Raw genomic sequence first — 18,246 nt, 5'->3', positions numbered from 1 at the left:
TACTCCCAGATATCCTATTTTAAAGGAAGAATGATTCCGCTGATTGTGGCAGACGATGAACGGAAGGACTTCAAGAGGGGCTGGATTTCCCACCGGAAATCCTCGTGCGTAATGCTGTCCCTTTCCTTGGCTTCATCAAGTCCATCGCGGACACATCGCAGGTACTCGAGCTCACTCTCCATGACCCCGAGTTGGCATCGAGAATTTCGGATGCGGTCGACTCGACCGACATTTTCGAGAGGCAGGATGTTGCACTCGCGGACCTTTGCCGGTAGTCCGCATCGCTTGGCGGAAGGAAGGTGCCATAGGAGATGGTACAGCTGCGGGGCTCACCACAGGCTCGGCAGGCTGTTCTGGCGTCGACATGGTTACAGGATGATGAAGTGGTGGCTGGGCTGGAAGAAAGAAAAGGATAGGCGGACGAAAAGTAGGGCACAGTGATGGAAAAGGGATGAAGGAGACGTGAAGTAAGATGGTAGACTGATGGAAAAGGGATGAAGAAACGTGAAGGATGGTAAACTGATGGAAGGTGCCAAGCTGGAGTATAAAGAAAGCAACTAAGCCCAATTCGGATGTGACATGGCAGAGCCGCGAAATGTCCTGTTCCTGGGCGTGACTTCTGCCCAAGCAATTTTACGGAGTAGTCATTTCCCGGTCCTGCATGTGATGTTGACAGCTCGACTGCACACCTGTTCCCCTCGTTTCCGCTGGTGACCAAAACGAGGCCAAAATGGCTCCCGTCGGGCCATAATAATGAACTTCATCTCCAACCAGTAGCTACAACAGACAGCCTTTAGGATTCACATCTTCTTCCGTGTATGTCTTATCGAATGTACATATCTGCATCATACATGCGTATAGAGATGGGGCTACGATCTGCAATTAAATGGCACAATAACGTTCTTGCCGCACCTACGTAGGAATTTCGCACAATGGCGGGAGTCATCGAGTTTGAGGATCCATTCGACCTTAAGTCAGCCTGGTATCCCTAGGCATCATTCACTGCCTTCGCGCGTTAAGGTATCTATACTATTTTGTGATCACCGATCTTGGATTCTTATCCTCGGCAATAACAAGATTTGAACTGGATTACGTCGCTCAATGGTAGAGGGAGAAAGTCAAAGCAGTAGTCACTCCTTGATCTGGCACGATACTCATAAATCAGCGGAATGACTCGGAATCGATGTGGCAAACGCATAACTCATAACTACAATGGAGTACGAGGTCGGGAGCCAACTCGGTGGAAGATCGCCCTGTTAGAATAACATGTGATAATCCGGTGATGGTTCTCATTCCGATCACAAGTATGCAACATTGAATGGCTCAGAATTGTCCCGCTCGTTGATGCCGTCCGATAGGTTTCAGGCGGGCGGGCAGAGATTGATTGTCTGATGAAGGTTGTTGCCACGTGAGACTCGAACTGATGAGCCAAACGCAATCACGGGTGTATAGGTCAATGCATTTGGCATGCTATTAGGTTTGAAAACGCTGTCGTATCATATGTCCCCAAGGACCCATCGAGTCTCGTCACTGAATTGTTCAGGATGGTGGGCGATAAATTTGGTATACCTATCCTTCGGGTGTAACTGTGAACTGTCTATCGTAATGTTTATCTGAGGAATAGAACTTACCTGTGAATATGTACGATATTGCTTTGTTTTCTAGGTGGCATTGAAACAGTAGTTTTGCTGGTACGGCTTTTGGTTCGACATGAAAGCTGCGGACTTCTGGCACCTCGGTTTTTGTGTAGTTTGATCTAGAAGAGCAAATAACCTGGCACTAGAAAATAATGTAGACTGGAACAATAACCCTAAAGAGGGACGAATGCGATTCCATGCCATATTGTAATTACGGGAGTATGGGGAGCCATGTCAGGCGCGGCCTGAAGTCTCAGTAGCCTCGTTTTTTTACGATGTTTGGCACTGGAGACGGTGGAGCTTCCGCAGATATGGAGCCTTGGTCACGCCGGCTTGGTGCCGGCGTCTCTCCGATCTTCTTCAATTTGCATTTATTTTGGTATTTTCCGAGGACTATGGTCGAAGCATAAGGAACTTTGGAAGAGAGTTCAACTTTGAGTTATCTGAAACACGTGGCAGCCAATCCCGGGCCCCCCCCTGATTTTCACGGGCATATTGACTACCTCGGGATCAGATGCAATCTTGCAATGATCGACATAACATCTTAAAATCCACCATAAAACCCACTTTTTGCCTCCCACTTCGCCTAATTATACTATGTGGGCACCAATAAGCAAGTCAGGTGCCTTGCTATGATCTCAGATTTACCATCCCCGTTCTCTGGAGAATGGAGATGAATAATCGCCAAAAACAGTAAGAGCAGCGAGCCCATGACATGATGCTTTTGATCTCCACTTCGGCCCCAACGACTTTCTTTTTTGTTACCTTCCAGAATTTGCTTCATATGACTGGAGCATGTATATAAGACTCACCATGCCCAAGGGAAAGGCATTCTCTGTCGATGTTTTGCCTATACGGTATACCTTGTGATGACGAAGGGTATGAATGAGAGTTCAATTCCTTCTACCTAAGACAACAAGACTAGAGAGGAAAGAAAAGAGAAGAAGAGAGGAGAAAAAAGGGGTAAAGAACAATACAGCCGAGATCCTCCTATTACGTGATACGTCCCTTCCTCCTAGTCCTCGTTCTATGTGCTGTCGTCACATACCTCTCAATTCTCTTCACAATGGCCGCCCCAATGCGCAACCCAAAGGACTCGATGACCTCAACGTGGCGCACCGGGGATCGCTCAGCGTGGACCGTCGGCCACTGGCTTTTAGAATTCCTGAATGTACACCATGTTGAACTAGACCAAGAAGTCCCGATTCACCAGAAGACCGACAAAGTCCCCTATGCTCCAGAACTCCAATTCCACCTTTGGATCATCATCCACGCCAGCATCCCCCTGATCATCCACCAACTCTACATCACCATTTTCGGCCCACCTCCTACCTTCCTCGTCTACATCTTCTACAGCCAAGCCCTGGAATTCATAGCTGTGCACGAGACTCACGTCCTCCGCCGGATGGGCCACACGATTGGCTTCTTTGATGGCGACAAGCACGCCCGGGACGGTGTGCCAGATGTCGGCGTCAAGAAAACAGTGGGATCCCTCCTCGCGGTGTTTATTCTGCGTCCCATGTATACCGTCTTTTTCGCCTATCGCCGCGACGAAGGCCCTACATCCATCCGCTGGGGCTGGCTAGTCTTCGAGACAGGGATGTACGCGGTCGTCCTAGATTTCTGGTACTACCTCATGCATCGCTCTGCCCATGAAACGGACTTACTGTGGAAATTCCACCGCACACACCACCTCACGAAACATCCGAATCCTCTGTTGACAGCGTATGCCGATAGAGTGCAGGAGTTTTTTGATCTTGTTGGCGCGCCGCTTCTAACATACGGCACCTTGAAGCTGATGGGATTCCCTATGGGGTTCTACGAGTGGTGGATTTGCCAGCAGTATGTGGTGTTTACCGAGGTATTGGGCCACAGTGGGTTGAGGATGATTGCTACCGCGCAAAATCCTTGGACTTGGTTGTTGACTCTGTGTGATATGGAGCTTGTTATTGAGGATCATGATCTTCATCATCGCAAGGGTTGGAAGAATAGTCATAATTATGGGAAGCAGACGCGTGTGTGGGATCGCTTGTTCAATACGGATATCCCGAGGCTGGAGGGGCACCAGGGTAATATTGACTACGTCAATACGGCGAAGCTGCCATTGTTCTAATAGCGATGTGTGCTAATAGCGAGTGTCTTGAGGTCGTTTTGGATGTGCGCATGTTTCTTTTGATTTTCTTTTGTCGAGATATCCTTTGTCTAGATAGATAGACAGCTCTGTTTCTATTGTTTATTCAAAGTGTTTTTCTATCTTAAGCTTTCCATCGAGACTTTTCTGCTTGACCCAAGCCGCCAAGCCACCATGAATTAACCGTCGAGCTGTCATGAATCTTCATCGGGTTCCTCCCTTGCTTTGCCTCCTTCGTTCTCGCCCTTACAACCTGCTTCTGCAGCTGTATGCGAGCCACTCCTTGCTAACCCTGGAATCCCCCTACCGGAGTTCCCCTGTCGGAATTCCCTTCGGACTTACTGGTCTTGTCTTATTGTTTGTTTACTTACACTTCAGAGCGGGAAAAGGAAAGCTATATAGGATTGCATCCCCTGTGTACATAGTTTTCCTCTTCACGCAACAATTTATGTCTTTCTTGTCTCCTTAGTCTGGACTCCTTGCCTTTCCTGAGCCTTGTCCATCCTTCCTTGTACTACCAGTCCTCTTCATAGCCTTGGTACCTTCCTCGGCATTCCTGCCTTGTATACGATCCGGCCGCAAGCCCAGTTCTCCTTTGCTATCCCCTCACCGCCTGTATACCACTCGGCTCCGGATCGTGACAGTGTAGCGTCCGGGAGGACCAGGCGGGATTGGGGTGGGTTAATGGGGTGTTTTCGGAAATGCGCAAACAGTTCCCCCCAGATTGCCGTGCGGGCAAGCTGTCGGGAAGAAGACGAGGACGAGGGACCTGCCATGGTGTACCTTGACCGGCGTAAGGAAGACGCAACAAAGTGTCACGATCCGGAGCCGAGGAGGACTAGGACAGATCGGGCTGCGGCCGGATCGTTTGCAAGGACAAGATGTGCCAAGGAAGGTACCAAGGCTATGAATAGGTCTGGTAATACAAGGAAGGATGGACAAGGCTCAGGCAAGGCAAGGACTCCAGACTAACAGGAGTAAAATACTAATACCGCATGGTTATAGCTATTAATGACTGGTAAATTTTTTGACTAGTCGCGACTAGTAAGCCGCGTAAACCTGACGAGCCGTTTGCCTGATAGGCCGGCCCAAGCTCTCCAGGATAAACCCAGCCATCCTTCCAACTCCCTTCAGACCAAGCCCCATCAAAATTATCAACCTCATTCGAATCCACCCTCATCTGCCTAACCACATTCCCGCAGTCGTCTAAAAACACATGTAAAACCCCTCCGCCCCACTGAGCCTTCGCGTCCTCAATAAACGCATGAGTCACCACACAAGGAGCGTGATACATCCAGTACGTCTTACACAAATCATCAGAGTTAAAGGACGATTCATTTTCGCGTGTGCCTGCGGTCTGCCCCTCCGCTTCTTCGCGCATTCGTAAGAAATCTGCCAGTGTATTCTCACGCCAGTCGACATCCTCTAACGCCGAATAGTTCGTCACGCGCTCTGGGAATCGCTCAAGAACACGAGCAATATCTGCATTCGCAAATAACCCGACCCCGCATAGCAGCTTATACTTAGAGCAAGCTACATCGGGCCAATGAATTTCTCTCTTTCGCAAATAACCCTTCGTCTTCGAGGACTAGCGAGTCGGGTCCGATAACTTGAGAAATATCCACGTATTCGTTCCAGAGCGTTTGGTGGGCTTCTTCATTTTCCGCGTCGTAGTTCGTGCGGATCCACATGCCCTCGGCACCTGTCCATGATTCGTAGCCGGCGGCATAGCGGCGGAGGGAGTTTGGACGTAGTGGGCGGAGAATAGCATCAATTTGTTGCTGTGTGGGCTGGGCGGGCGCGTACGTCTGCGAGTCCTCTCTAGTGCGGTTGTAGTAGGGCTAAGATTTGGGATTAGAGGATCTATAATGGCATAAGAAGCAATAGAGATGGCAGATAGGAAATAGCAGCGAACTAGTCCCAATACTCAGCCACTGGCAAATGAGGCGTTCGCGACGCTGGTCGGGTAGTTCGTTAAGTGAGTTTGGATAAGGAGTATCCCTTTGTTCCTGGAAAACGTTAATCAACTTGACAGTGCATGGAACATTAGGAGAGAAGGTACACACAAGAAGATAGAGGTCGAGTGGAAGAGCCCCCCCATGCGGGAACTGGGGTCGGTTCTTCAGGCAACCCCTCTGTATAGATATGAGGGGGCATTGTGGCGCGAATTTATGCTGAGGGTAGACCTGAGGACCTGAGGTGGGAGGGATATGCCGTGATGTCACGGGCCGGCCCTGGACCCGGGCACCGGTGGACAAATTCCCGAGATTACGCCAAGGCTTTAGTCAACCCATATACTAGTACGGGTCTACAGAGTACTACGAGCAGTACTTGACTTGATCACGGGTTATTAGTTCGCCAGTTCGCCAGTTGACAGTTCGCCTCGCTAGTTTGAGCATTCGCATTTGTTTTTGTGAAAGTGGAGCTACAGTGGAAATGCACATGTGATGGAATCTAGAGAAGCCAAGGGGAACCAATCTCAAATGAAAGGATGAATTGATTGAGGACTCGAAGGAGACCCCTCTGGAACGAGACACTAGTGCGTCAAAATCGAATAGCTACTTGGCCAAGCTATGCGAAGACAAAGACTCAAGGACTCCGAAAGGTATTTTCATTCCATGGCAATGAGCATACAATAACTTCCTTAAACCGTTGGTCATCTAGTTTTAAACATTGCCTTGGATAAGGTTATGCAGCTCGGCCGTCCCGACTCCCATCCATTCTCCCTAGGCGCAAATGTTCAGGCATCCGAAAGAAGCCGTTCGATGCTTCCAGAAAAGTCAACAGTTCTCTCGCGCCAAGTTCTATCACAACGGTACCACTATGGGTCAATGGTTGTAGCGTATCACCGTGGCTGATATAGTGAGGCGCCTAGGAGTATAGACCAAGACGTCAAACGCACTCATGATCTGGAGACACTAGGCTTTATATCTCAAAGTAGATTCTCTACAGCCTTGTCCATTTCGCACTTTTCTCGACCGCCCATATGTCTTCGTATTCAAAGACGGTCCCGGGGTCCGATCTGGCGCAGGTTTGGCCAGCTGACGCGTGTCAAAATGTCAAGCCCAGGATGTCCATAATCGCTCCTCCAGGTGCCCGTTGATGCGGTTTAATGATGGATCCTTCGAATGATAAATGGTCAGCTGGGAACTCTTGTCTCACTGTGAGCTGGGGGTGGCAGGGCTTGAGCCTCGACTGAGGGGATTTGGTTCGTACATGAAGCAGAGGCCGAAATAATTTACCTAGGGTGATTCTTCGACGCCGTTGGCAACAGATAGGTCGAGGATACCTACACACAGAGAGCTTAGATAAACGCTTGCAAGTCTCTCAAAAGATGAGAACAGTTGTAAACAGCCCATGTGGGACCAGGTTAGACTGGTGTTCATTGATTGACTAGCTTTGGCGCTCTGTGTCGCATTGACTACAACCTCGGAATCTCCTACTGCATACTACACATGTTGCTTCATATAATCTACAATGTACATAGGCGGATACAAGATTAATCAAGCCATATAACAAGTTGAACTCAGGCGAAGGTAGCTGTATCTGTAGGCAAAGAACCCGATTCGTGGCCATACCCATGAGCCCTCTGGGACATTGGGAAAGGACTCGTCATGTGGACAGATCCCTAGCTCCTGTCTTCTTAAGAAGGGCGCAAGTGAACCCACATCATATGAACAATGAGCGCGATGTTTGCTATTGTTCTGAGTTGCCGCCTTCTGGTCCCTTCCCTTTTAGGAGACCCCAATGTCTATATAACCCCATCGATTTCCCTTCGTCTTCGTTCTTCTTCTTGACTCTCCCCAAGTAACCATTTTGATTCTACAGTTGTCACGGCACATCAAGCTGTGACTTGCTACTTTTACCTCGCTTCCATCCACTTCTCCGGTCCCGCCGGCTTTAATAATATTTTCTATTCAAAGTATGCCCCCCACATCAGATCACCCTGCCTCACCGGGCTTACCCTGCCTCACCTTACCCTACCTTCCGCTCCCTTCCATTTACCCTCCTTCGTTTGAGACCTATGTATGAAGTACGTACTAATGCCTTGATCCTCCCTCTTTAGAAAGAAAAATCGATTCAAAAAAATGTTGTTGATCCCCTTCCTAGGGATCTTCTTGGGCATGGCTTTCTAAAGCCAGTGGCTCCCCATTCCGGGGTTCACTGTTCCAGAGATGTCATTCAGGGAGCGTCTGTCTGAAGGTGGCGGTTCCCCCAAGATGAGAAAGAGGAAAAACCGCCCGTCGCAAGCAAAGAGACGTCGCTTCAGAGCGAGACTCGAGGCGAGCAAGATGGAACTTGAACAGGCGCTTCCCAAGCCTACTGTTCCAGCCGCTTCCGCCCAGGGTACACCTCTCGCAGCGTCTTCGAGCTCGACGCCGTTATCAATTTCGGCTCCGGTCTACCTTCCTGCCCATCTGGCGGAGCAGGAGCTGCACAGTGGCCGTCTTTCTCTGGCTCCCTTGCCCATCAAAAAGGACATTGATCCCCCGGAGGACTGCGGTACGGGTTCGCAAGAAAATGATGCTCCTCGACGGCGTGACGTCTAGAGGGCCGATGGTGTGTTGGGCCCGTATCAGTGAACTGGACGGCTGATTGGGACAATCTCGAAGGAACCCCTCTCTTCGGAGAGTTGTTTGGTCATTCTGGGGGGCTGATCCCATACTCTTCTCAAATCAGCCCCTGCTTCCTTTGGGATTAGGTAATTCCAGCTCTGGCGTTAGGCCAAGTTCTTGCTCCAATTGGATGGAGCGCCTGCATAGTCATACGCAACTAGTTAGACTGCAACAGGTTAATTGATTTGATTGATTGAGAATGATGATGATGATGATGATGATGATGATGATGATGATGATGATGATGATGATGATGATTTAAATCATTAGCCCGATCTAGCTCGCTTTACATACATGCTGCTATGCGGGAATGGCGGTCCCAGAGCCTGCTCCTTCGACGACTGAAAAGAAGGCGGGAGTGTATCGCCAGGATACACTTCCCTTCTTGCAGGACTCGATTTATTCGAAATCCCCCGCGCAACCTGGAGTAAATTGCAAACAGTACAAAAGAAAAAAGAAAACGTAAAGAAAGACTGTCCCGTATTCCCCGCGGGCGACGGGCCGTCCCTCCTCTCCTTGCCTCTCTTCATTTTGATTGATTGAGAATATCTCCAACTTCACGCACAGGTTCACTGATTCTTCTCAACTTCAAATTGCGTCCCATTCACATCTGAATATATCTATGGGAATTGGGATGGCACTGGAAGATAACATGTGTATTCGATTGCGAGTATGCTAAATACACTGAGGAGGAGAAAGGGAAAGGAGAGAGGACAACTAGCTATCGGTGGGACAGTGGGAGAAACAGTGGTCAGGTGACAGTAAGGTCACGTGAGCTCTGACAATCTCCAACTCCACACACTGTACACAGGTTCACTGATTCTTCTCAACGAGTCAACTCCACATTGCGCCCCATTGATTCAGTCTTTCACCGAAATCAAGAGCCTATTCACTATTGGCAATCAATTCAGTTCACGACCGAAATCGCAATCATCTGTGGACTGGCACCTAGAAGCCAGTGGCATCCGGCCCCGACGCTGCACGCTTTTTGTAGATCATGGACAAGCCGCCCAAGCATTCTGTTTGAATATGCTCAACCATCCCATCTATAGACCTCATGCGGTATGGGCGCCAGCAGACTTCAAAGTATGTCTCGTTTGCAGTACGGGATTGGTCAATGTTCAGCCATCGTTTTGTTTCATCATCAAACGACCCAAGATGGGGATGTACTACGCTGGGATGGCGGAGAAGAGCAACGCAACCGCGGCATGCGTAAATGAACAGTTGCTTCTGCGCATGAGGGACGATGGGAGCGCAGATAGCGTTGCCATTAGCGATTGAAGAAAGAGCCCAGACGTGTCTGAACTCGCCACTGTACAATTGAGCCGGGGTCAAAGGCTCCAGACGAGCAGCGCGGAATTTATCACAATCGAACTCGGACACGGAAACAGAATTTTGAACAACAGCAAACCTCGGGTCCTGAATACCTGTGCGAATCTGCTGTGCAGCAGTCTTGATGGCTTCGCGGGAACCGTACAACTCCATCGCTCTGGCGAGTGTGCGCCTGATCGGATAAACCCAGCAGCCTAACACGTCCTTGCCGCGGGAACTGTTCACTATGACATCCTCCTCACGCATGCCTATGGCGAAGATCGGTCCAATCTTAGCTATCTCGTCCAAAGGCAGGGCAAAGGCCGCGGTTGTTTGTGCCTTAGTTAGGCACCAATTGGCCGGGAAGTGTTGCATGCACTGCACGCAACAACGAACCATCTCTACAAGCCAGATCGAACAGGCCAGTTGGCCGCATGAGATGCAGTGTTTACTCCGAATTGCCTCTTTCAACTCCCAGACCGCAAAACGCCGGGGGATGCGGGCGAGCCAGAGATCCCTCGGCAATTTGGGGGCCCATTTCTTTATGAATGTCACCGAGCTTCTGGCAACAACGTGACGGGCCATTCGATTAGCCATAGAAAAGTCCATGGCACTGGCAACGTCGAGATGCTCGACTATCTCCAGCAGTATCTCGAGCGGGAAGCGGTTCAAGTTCCCCAAGTCATTCTCGAACCTGATGTCTGGGTCAAGTGGCTTTCCAATCTCAACCGTGCGATCAATAGGCTCCGCGTACTCTGGCGTTGCAGTGATATGGAGAAGCGTGACAGGATCCATGCTCTTGGCCATAGATTTCGCCTTTGCGACAGTGACCGGATCCGAGAGGAATTGCATTGTGATAACTAGACCGGCGTCGAACACACAAGTTTTCGGGGTGGGATGGTTCGGTATGGGATCACTCGGCAAGCGTGTTTCTTCTTGCTTTCGACGAAGGCAAGAGCTAGTACTAATGGCATCAATAGGTCAATACACGTTGAATGTGCCTTGATCTGATCAGGCTTACCTCTGCGTGATATCAACGAATGCGCCGATGGATTTGGTATCGAGTGCGCACGTATGGATGTGGTTTGTGGAATTGTTGATGGACGAATCAACGTCAGAAGACCTAGTACTATCTGGTGAGAATCTGAATCGACTTAACATCCGATCTGATCTGTCTTACCTCTGGCTATTCACGAATGCACCGATGGTGTAGTCAAGGCTCGTTAGGGATCGAAAATCGACGTGATGATAGAGATGGGATGGAGAAGAGTTGGGTAAAGGGTTTCTGGACAGCACGTGCATGGGAATAAACAGCACACAGGGCTCGGCATTGCATCATACACAGGTCTACCAATCGAGGAAGCTTCAAAGCTATACTACTGTCATATGACAGCTGGCGTCACAACACTCTTGTAGAATGATTACAGCGATCGATTGACCACACGGTAGACTGGATATGACACTGCAAGCAACCCGCCCATGCGCCTTAACATACTCTACGACCATTCCATAACGACGATGAGGATGATGATGATAATTCTATTGGCCTAATGCAGCCCAGCTAATGAGTAGTGGCTATGTAGGTGCTTCCTCTAGTGGAAGCAAGAGCGAGCCGAACGCCCGCCCAGAGAAGGATAACCAAATACAAAGAAGGACAATGGCGTTTTGTCAAACAAGCGCGGCTTGCTGCCGCCCTAATACAACTGAACGCCCGTCATAAACAACTCCCACTGTTTACTTCGCTCAGAATACCCACAATTGGAAGTAAAGAAAAAGAAACAAGTTTAGACGAAGCCCCAAGAATAGAGGAAAGGGAGGATCAAGGACAACGACGCCATGTGTCAGGAAGTGAACGTAACAAAATGAATGAAAGAGCCTGAAAGGCAGTGAAAGAGAAAAGACATAAGGAAACGGGTCCTGCGTAGGGCAAGTGACGGGCTGAGTGGACGCCGGTGAAAATGTATGAGATGGGATGAAAGAAAAGAGAGGACTAGAATAACGAGTGAACCTTACATGGGAGTGGGATTAGGTGACGTGCGAATAACAATCCCCTTCATTTATGTGGCATTGGAAGTAGCTGGTATGGAAGATGAGTGACGATGGCACAGGTTGATGGGTACGCATCGGACCATTGATCCTACTAGTCATATATGGTAGTCCCAATATCAGACCAAAGGTACTAGTAGTAGCCAGAGGCAGAGCGCATTGTCTACAGGGGAAAGTCTGGCTGTATTTCTCGAATGGGCTACGCTACCTGAGAAAGTGAGGGATGTGAGTAAAGTTGACAAAGCAAGGTAAATCTCCTTCCTTTCGTTACATGGTATTGCCATCTTTCGAATACCCCCAAGCCCTGTCAAACTCGCTCCAGCCCCCAGGCGGCGCATCCCACATAGCCAATTCACGAACCACTGTGTCGTAGCATCCATCGCTGGGCATAATTCCCTGACAGACATTTCCTCCAACGGCGATGTTGATGAGAATTCTGAACTCACTCATTCTCCTCGTGCCAGACGGCTTCTCAGCCCTCATGATGGGCGTACCATTAATCAACCAGACCAAGCGCCCGCTGCCTGTCGTCTCGTCCTCGTCCCAGATAAAATCGTACCTCACCCCCATCGGCGAGCTAATGTTGGGGATGGGGGTTTCAAGCACACGATGCTTGTTCCAGTCCTCGCCGTTGAAGTGACCCCAGTGCAGACAAGTGTGGTTGATAGCATCGCCGTTCCACGTCTCCATTATGTCGACTTCGCCGTCCTCGGGCCACTTGAAGGGGTCTTTAGGCAGCAGCCAAAAGGCAGGCCAGATACCTCGGGCAACCGGTGCTGTAATTCTGGCAGACAGACAGCCCCGTGGTCGGCTGAGGGTCTGGTGACTCGACAGTCGGGCGCTGGTAAACTTCTGGGCCGGGTCGGGATTGCCGTGGTTGATCAGGGCGCGCACAATCACCGCATCGCCCTGGATTGAATGGAATGAATTTTGCGGGCTGTCGACATAATTCTGCGCCTCATTGTTGCCCCATCCATTTTGGCCCTGTTCGTGATAAAAGTTTGCGGACACCGGTACTTGGGGATGTAGATTGGGTTGCCAGTAGACCTGCGGTTGCGAGTGCTGTTCCTGATAAGCGGCTGGTGGCTTGGTAGAGGTTGGAATAGGCGGAGGGGCACGATTGGTTATTTCATCCCAAGCCTTGTCTGCCTTATGGATGATGTCCTGAAACGCCTGTCTGAATGGCATGTTGAGTATGACCTCGGTATGGATGTTACAGTAGTACAAGTAGGGAAGATGCGTGGAAAACAAAATACCCGAATTAGCAAAGCTGACGTCATTGGTATCAATGTAACCCGAAGTGGAAGTATTTGGTGCCTCAGGCATAAAGCACATGCAAACCATACAAACACTTTCGGGAGCGCAACAAAACTTTAGCATCAAGCACAAAATTTCAAGACGTTGAAGTTCTAATATATGGCCTATCTAGTGTGATAGAATTGAACGTTACTCACATCGTTACTCACATCGTTACTCGTTTCTCTTTCATAACCAATATCAATCCCAACACGTGCCTCGCCTCGCACTATCCCCAAGTATGCCAGAAGCATGCCATGACCATTCCTTCCCTACAACAGAACTCTCCAAAGCAGAGCGCTTCAAAGCCACCCACCTCGCCGCGCGCCATGGCAATTACCACCAATATTACGCTAAGTTTCGGTCGCCCATCGTTCCGGACGAGCGCCTTTCCATCCTCCCGTCAAATATCCTCCGTCGCGCGCGAGTCATAGACCTAGGCTGTAACGCGGGCAAGCTGACCCATGAGGCGATAGCGCATTGCGGCGCGGCCGCCTCAGTCGGCGTTGATATTGACCCGTGGCTGATAGAACAGGCGAAGGCGGCCTACCCGGATGGGCCATGCACATTCGAGCACTTTGACTTCGTGGATGCGTCTGCGTACAAGGGTACCGCGCTGGGCAAATTCGACGTTGTTCTACTGCTCTCTGTGACCAAGTGGGTACATCTCAACAACGGGGACTCCGGGATGTTGAAGCTCTTTGCGCACATACACAGCATATTGAATGACGGGGGATATCTCGTCGTGGAGCCACAGCCTATGAGCAATTATGCGAGAGCTTCGAAAAAGAATAAGGAATTGAGAGAGACGTATAAAACGATCCAGATCAGGCCGCCGTTTGAGGGTGAGCTGAAAGCGCTGGGATTTGAGAGGATACTGCAATTTGAGAGGGATGAGGAGGGATTTGCTAGGCCTGTACATGTATGGAAAAAAGGTAGCATATCATGATCAATGGAGATGGCTTCAGTGAGTCAAGCTGTAATCCCGACAAGTCCCCTCCGGGGCTCGGCAGCCTGCCTGGGGTATCTGAGGAGCCAATCTTCGACACTTGACCCGGCAGATTTATCGCGGATCTATAGATACGGGCCATACAATATCAGGGAGGACTAGATGGTGGGGAAATTATCCTGTATTGCCCTGAGCGTTGTTACTATGGGGCATTGGATAGTCCTTCGAGCTAGAACAGAACACACTTGGACATCCGGACCTCGGGAGCTTCCAGCAATCTTAATCCGTCGGAATCTCAATCCTCGCCCCATTGGAAACTAGCCACCAACGATCCGATTCAACCAGCTTCTCATCCACAAACGGCGAAGGACAATCAAGTCAACTGAAGGATGTATAACAGGGTCTGTGCTGTGCTAAGCCGGAGGATACGCATCAGTCCCATCAATCCGTTTGCAACGATCCAACCCGATTGTTGATCTATCAACAACCTTACAATCAGATCTTACACTTAGGATGCTTGCATCTTCGTCTACTATTTTTGCTGGATCTGGACAAGGTAGGAAGAAGCCTTCGGGCCCGTTTGTGTTCACCGCAGCCATTGTTATGATGATTTGCCGCAATATTAACGGTCTGGTTTCGCGGAGAATATATGACAGCCCCCGATGCTGGATGTTGTTTCAGGTCCAGTCTGATTTGAAGATGACACGGACTAGGCTTTCGTTCATGCTTGTTGAAGGTTATCTCGGTTCATCACGACCCGTGCGTTGACCTATGGGGGACAGATATATTAGAGGTCTGGAAGGGCCGGTCTCTCTCTTTAGTATCAGGTTTTTGTTTCAAATTTCACAGCTCGCACTCTCTGGGCAAATCATTCACATAAGTTCACTACCTACTAGAACTCTGATTCTAAACGTTAGTTCTCTTTGTGTGTCACAAATAGCCAGCAAGTTGACACCTTTTTTATAGTGAACATCACCTCAATCAGCAATATGCTCCTTCTTGTTCTACGAAAGTTCTGGATCCGACGACGAAGATCAGAGCCAGAGCGAGCACCGATGTCCAGAACTACCTCGGAAGAATTCGACCCTCCAGAAAAAGACACGCAGAGGCCGCACATTGCTGTCACTCACACGCCACAATACAATGAGACAGAAATGATCGTCAATCAATTAGCAGCCCTCGCAGCCAGTGTGAGCCATGCATCAAGCAACTACAGCACCCAAAGCACTTCATCTTCAACTTTCGGCCCTAAGTCTGAGTCCCAGATAGCAACACTCAGATCCCAGCATGAAAAACCCGAAGAGGAAGAAGAAGAGGAAGAAGAATCATTCTACCATCTTCGTAGTCTGATAACAGTCTCGTGTCTACCACAGCACACATCAGGCCACGTCTCAACGCTCTCGGTCTCAACACTGGGCTCCAAATCGGGGAGACACACAAGTCAAATGTTTGATGGTAACAGGGCATCTTCAATCCTGAGTTTACATCTTGGTGATTTGCCAAATTTGTCATTTCCCCCAAAGCGCAGTGTCTCGAAAAGATCTTGTCCAAGATATAGTCCTCTGCCACCGCCGTTCGTGCAGAAAAACCTTTCTGTTCGGCCCGAGGTGCGGTTCTAGGCGCTGAGATTGAAAGGATTGTGGTTTCAAAATTTCGAAATATGTTGTCTGGCAGGCTATTCTGTTTGTGATATCCAGGATGGTAATACTGTCTCTCGTCTACTGTATGATATCTGCTTAGCTTCTTTGTCTGCCTGGTATCAATTGCTGAGTTTTCAGTTTGAGAGTGACGAAGTACAAAAGATTTGACAATGCTGTACGATGTCAATGGAATGAATATTGAATATCATGTCAATTCCTTCCTGTTAATGGCATACATTGGATATGTAGGATGTCTCTCTGAGAGACGTTGTCCAGCTGTCGGTGTCCTTTACACCAACTGGCAAACATTCCGGCAACTGGCGAGTGCCAAGTCAACTGGCAAGCCCTCCGCCAACTGGCAAGTCCATATCCCTACGAATTGCCCCAATAATCCCACCATGACATGTGCTGCGTCTGGTCTGATTCTGGCTTTTAACTATATGTCAAAAGGTATCATTTTTCAAGATTGGTTCACAAACTGAGGAATTTCACATGCTGGGCAACTCGCGGTCGCGGCTTCCTCTTAGACACTAAAGAGGGAGGCGCTTATACAGCGGCGTAGAGGCGCCAAGACGGAGTCGAAGGGGCGTCCACGGGTGAACTGTAAGACGCTCTTTTATTCAAACTCCGGGTCCTGTCTTTAGGTATCAATGGTAGGTAGCCTCATTCTCAACAGTTCCTTACATGAATCAACTTAGGCGATCGAGATGGCAAGAATATATCAAAGCCCCTTGGATTTAGTGCTCACTCGAGGTTTTCATGCTACTCCTACTGGTAAGTAAGAGGATCCTTGTGCCCTCAGGGAAAACTGGATAAATATGACAAGAAAAACACAAAATCTCACGTTTGCATAACCTTTACATATAAGTCTTCACAGGAAATTCATGCCTTCAGCTCCTCCGACCACGGATAGTCTTCTGAGGAGTGGTAGTACACACTCAGATACACTCCTGTCCTCTCCGTGTATGCGAATGAAATCCACGAGGTCAATCGGGAAGTCTTACTCAATTCCAGGTTGGGGCTGGTAGCAGTCAGTTAATGAGCCAATCATGTACAAAAAGGGATGGGGTGACATACAAGAAATCTTGGATAACACGCTCCAGATTATTACCATCATCCACGAGGCCAATGTGAACCAAGAATTTTGCCAATCCCCGGATGATACGTTCATCGCTCTCACCATGAACAGGGAAGTAGAACTTGGTCAAGGGCCATGACTCGCCGACTCTCATTTCATAGTTCCACACCATTGGCGTTGGCGTGGCATCCTTCCCATCATCAAAGCCACCAGTAAATGCCCGGTCACCTTCGCTGATGCCAGTCAGAAGCCAGAGTTCGCGCAGGTAGCTCAGTCCCTTTTGCACCACGGGCGTGTTGACCCGGCCACCCAGAGTCCAAATCTCCTCAATCTTAGACCAAACAACACTGTTGTGGGCACTGTAAAGCTTCAGACGGGCTTTGGAATCTTCAGCACAGTCGAAGGACCAGAAGGCAAACTGGCTGTACCCGTCTGTTACTTTCATGTATTCGTTCACTAGGTCAAAGGCAGGGAATGGTCCCAGAGACTCCTTGAGCGGCACCAGGGACTTGTTGATGATGCTGCCGAAATCTTGCTTTGACACCTGCGTCTTCAGCCCGGGGAAGGTATAACCCTTGACAGAGACAGTGTCTGGCTGCAGATCAAAACCAAACGCCGCCTGGGATGTCAGGATGGTTCCGGGTCTTGCCTCGACACCGAGGTCCTGGCTTTCCTGCTCACTCAGGGTGTGCGCCTTCAAGAAGTGATGAAACAACCGTGAGTTGAAGCCAGGCGGACTTAGCTTATCCAGCGTCTCCAGTAGCTCAATAATGGGCTTCTGATTGTAGGGGTCTTCGGGGGTACCGGACGCCTCAGCCACGGGCTCGAGTCCAATGCGCACGACATGACTGGCGGCTGAGTTCTGCTGGTAGTTGATGCTAAATTCCAGGGGCAGTCCACTGCGAGTAATAGCACTGCGGAATGACGCGGGATACGGACCAAGTCGCGGAATAAGAACCTGCGAGTAGAAGAGCAGTGCCTCATACTGTCGTTCCGGGCTGTAGTGGGCGGCTTCCAGGATCTTGGACAGCAGTCGACCGGTCTTGTTCCACCATTCTTGTCCATGGGGAGTGGAAAATAGACAGAATCGGTTCAATAGCGTGTACGGCGCTTTTCCTTCGCCCCAGGTGGGCTTTTGAGTCGTAACGGTCATCTTGAGATAAATATTAGGGTATAGAAGGTATAGCTTTGCTTTCGTGTGCACAAATCGAAAGAAGTTGGAGCTATTACATGCGATAATTTAAGGACTTGCCCAGACTCACCTAGCGTTTGGGCTCCTGGGATTTGCAGCGGCCACACCGTTCTTTTCTTGATGGCGCAGTCCCACTGCGAGATATACCTTGCAGAATGCATCGGGTCCCGCATCTCGCATGTTTGGCATGGAAACCCTTACACTATGCAGCGGGGGTGATCAGCTCCACAACTGGAGATTCCTCATCCAGCATGCATGTTTAGTATAGTCCCTGCGACCAAAGAATATTTAACCGGAGAACAAGTGGCCAGACTCGGCCCACTTGTGAGAACTGTCATCTTGTCGCCTTC

At 49.6% G+C, this 18,246-nt stretch overlaps 9 protein-coding genes across 9 annotated transcripts; 3 read left to right on the top strand and 6 right to left on the bottom strand.

Moving 5' to 3' along the window:
* Positions 1-14: 14 nt before the first annotated feature.
* N7515_006736 (uncharacterized protein) lies at positions 15-366 on the bottom strand (the record flags this gene model as incomplete). Its single annotated transcript, XM_056667480.1, has 2 exons — positions 15-263; positions 334-366. The coding sequence occupies 2 exons, from the start codon at positions 364-366 to the stop codon at positions 15-17; spliced, it is 282 nt and encodes a 93-aa protein (XP_056521076.1).
* Positions 367-2,703: 2,337 nt separating this feature from the next.
* N7515_006735 (sterol desaturase family protein) lies at positions 2,704-3,750 on the top strand (the record flags this gene model as incomplete). The annotated part of the gene is made up of 1 exon (XM_056667479.1): positions 2,704-3,750. The coding sequence occupies one exon, from the start codon at positions 2,704-2,706 to the stop codon at positions 3,748-3,750; it is 1,047 nt and encodes a 348-aa protein (XP_056521075.1).
* Positions 3,751-4,295: 545 nt separating this feature from the next.
* Positions 4,296-4,544, bottom strand: N7515_006734 (uncharacterized protein; the record flags this gene model as incomplete). Its single annotated transcript, XM_056667478.1, has 1 exon — positions 4,296-4,544. One exon carries the CDS (start codon positions 4,542-4,544, stop codon positions 4,296-4,298), a length of 249 nt encoding a protein of 82 aa, XP_056521074.1.
* Positions 4,545-4,753: 209 nt separating this feature from the next.
* On the bottom strand, positions 4,754-5,925 carry N7515_006733 (uncharacterized protein; the record flags this gene model as incomplete). Its single annotated transcript, XM_056667477.1, has 3 exons — positions 4,754-5,250; positions 5,306-5,609; positions 5,878-5,925. 3 exons carry the CDS (start codon positions 5,923-5,925, stop codon positions 4,754-4,756), a joined length of 849 nt encoding a protein of 282 aa, XP_056521073.1.
* A 2,018-nt stretch (positions 5,926-7,943) lies between these two features.
* N7515_006732 (uncharacterized protein) lies at positions 7,944-8,318 on the top strand (the record flags this gene model as incomplete). The annotated part of the gene is made up of 1 exon (XM_056667476.1): positions 7,944-8,318. One exon carries the CDS (start codon positions 7,944-7,946, stop codon positions 8,316-8,318), a length of 375 nt encoding a protein of 124 aa, XP_056521072.1.
* Positions 8,319-9,332: 1,014 nt separating this feature from the next.
* On the bottom strand, positions 9,333-10,547 carry N7515_006731 (uncharacterized protein; the record flags this gene model as incomplete). Its single annotated transcript, XM_056667475.1, has 1 exon — positions 9,333-10,547. The coding sequence occupies one exon, from the start codon at positions 10,545-10,547 to the stop codon at positions 9,333-9,335; it is 1,215 nt and encodes a 404-aa protein (XP_056521071.1).
* A 1,461-nt stretch (positions 10,548-12,008) lies between these two features.
* N7515_006730 (glycoside hydrolase family 16 protein) lies at positions 12,009-12,929 on the bottom strand (the record flags this gene model as incomplete). The annotated part of the gene is made up of 1 exon (XM_056667474.1): positions 12,009-12,929. One exon carries the CDS (start codon positions 12,927-12,929, stop codon positions 12,009-12,011), a length of 921 nt encoding a protein of 306 aa, XP_056521070.1.
* A 349-nt stretch (positions 12,930-13,278) lies between these two features.
* On the top strand, positions 13,279-13,986 carry N7515_006729 (class I SAM-dependent methyltransferase; the record flags this gene model as incomplete). The annotated part of the gene is made up of 1 exon (XM_056667473.1): positions 13,279-13,986. One exon carries the CDS (start codon positions 13,279-13,281, stop codon positions 13,984-13,986), a length of 708 nt encoding a protein of 235 aa, XP_056521069.1.
* A 2,522-nt stretch (positions 13,987-16,508) lies between these two features.
* On the bottom strand, positions 16,509-17,857 carry N7515_006728 (uncharacterized protein; the record flags this gene model as incomplete). Its single annotated transcript, XM_056667472.1, has 2 exons — positions 16,509-16,647; positions 16,704-17,857. The coding sequence occupies 2 exons, from the start codon at positions 17,855-17,857 to the stop codon at positions 16,509-16,511; spliced, it is 1,293 nt and encodes a 430-aa protein (XP_056521068.1).
* Between the last annotated feature and the right edge of the window lie 389 nt (positions 17,858-18,246).

The sequence above is a fragment of the Penicillium bovifimosum genome (assembly GCF_028826915.1).
Source record: "Penicillium bovifimosum strain IBT 22155 chromosome Unknown utg000005l_segment0_segment0, whole genome shotgun sequence".
Taxonomy (NCBI): Eukaryota; Fungi; Ascomycota; class Eurotiomycetes; order Eurotiales; family Aspergillaceae; genus Penicillium; species Penicillium bovifimosum.
Note: the sequence above shows the minus strand (reverse complement) of the source record. Positions and strands in the feature narration are given on the sequence as shown.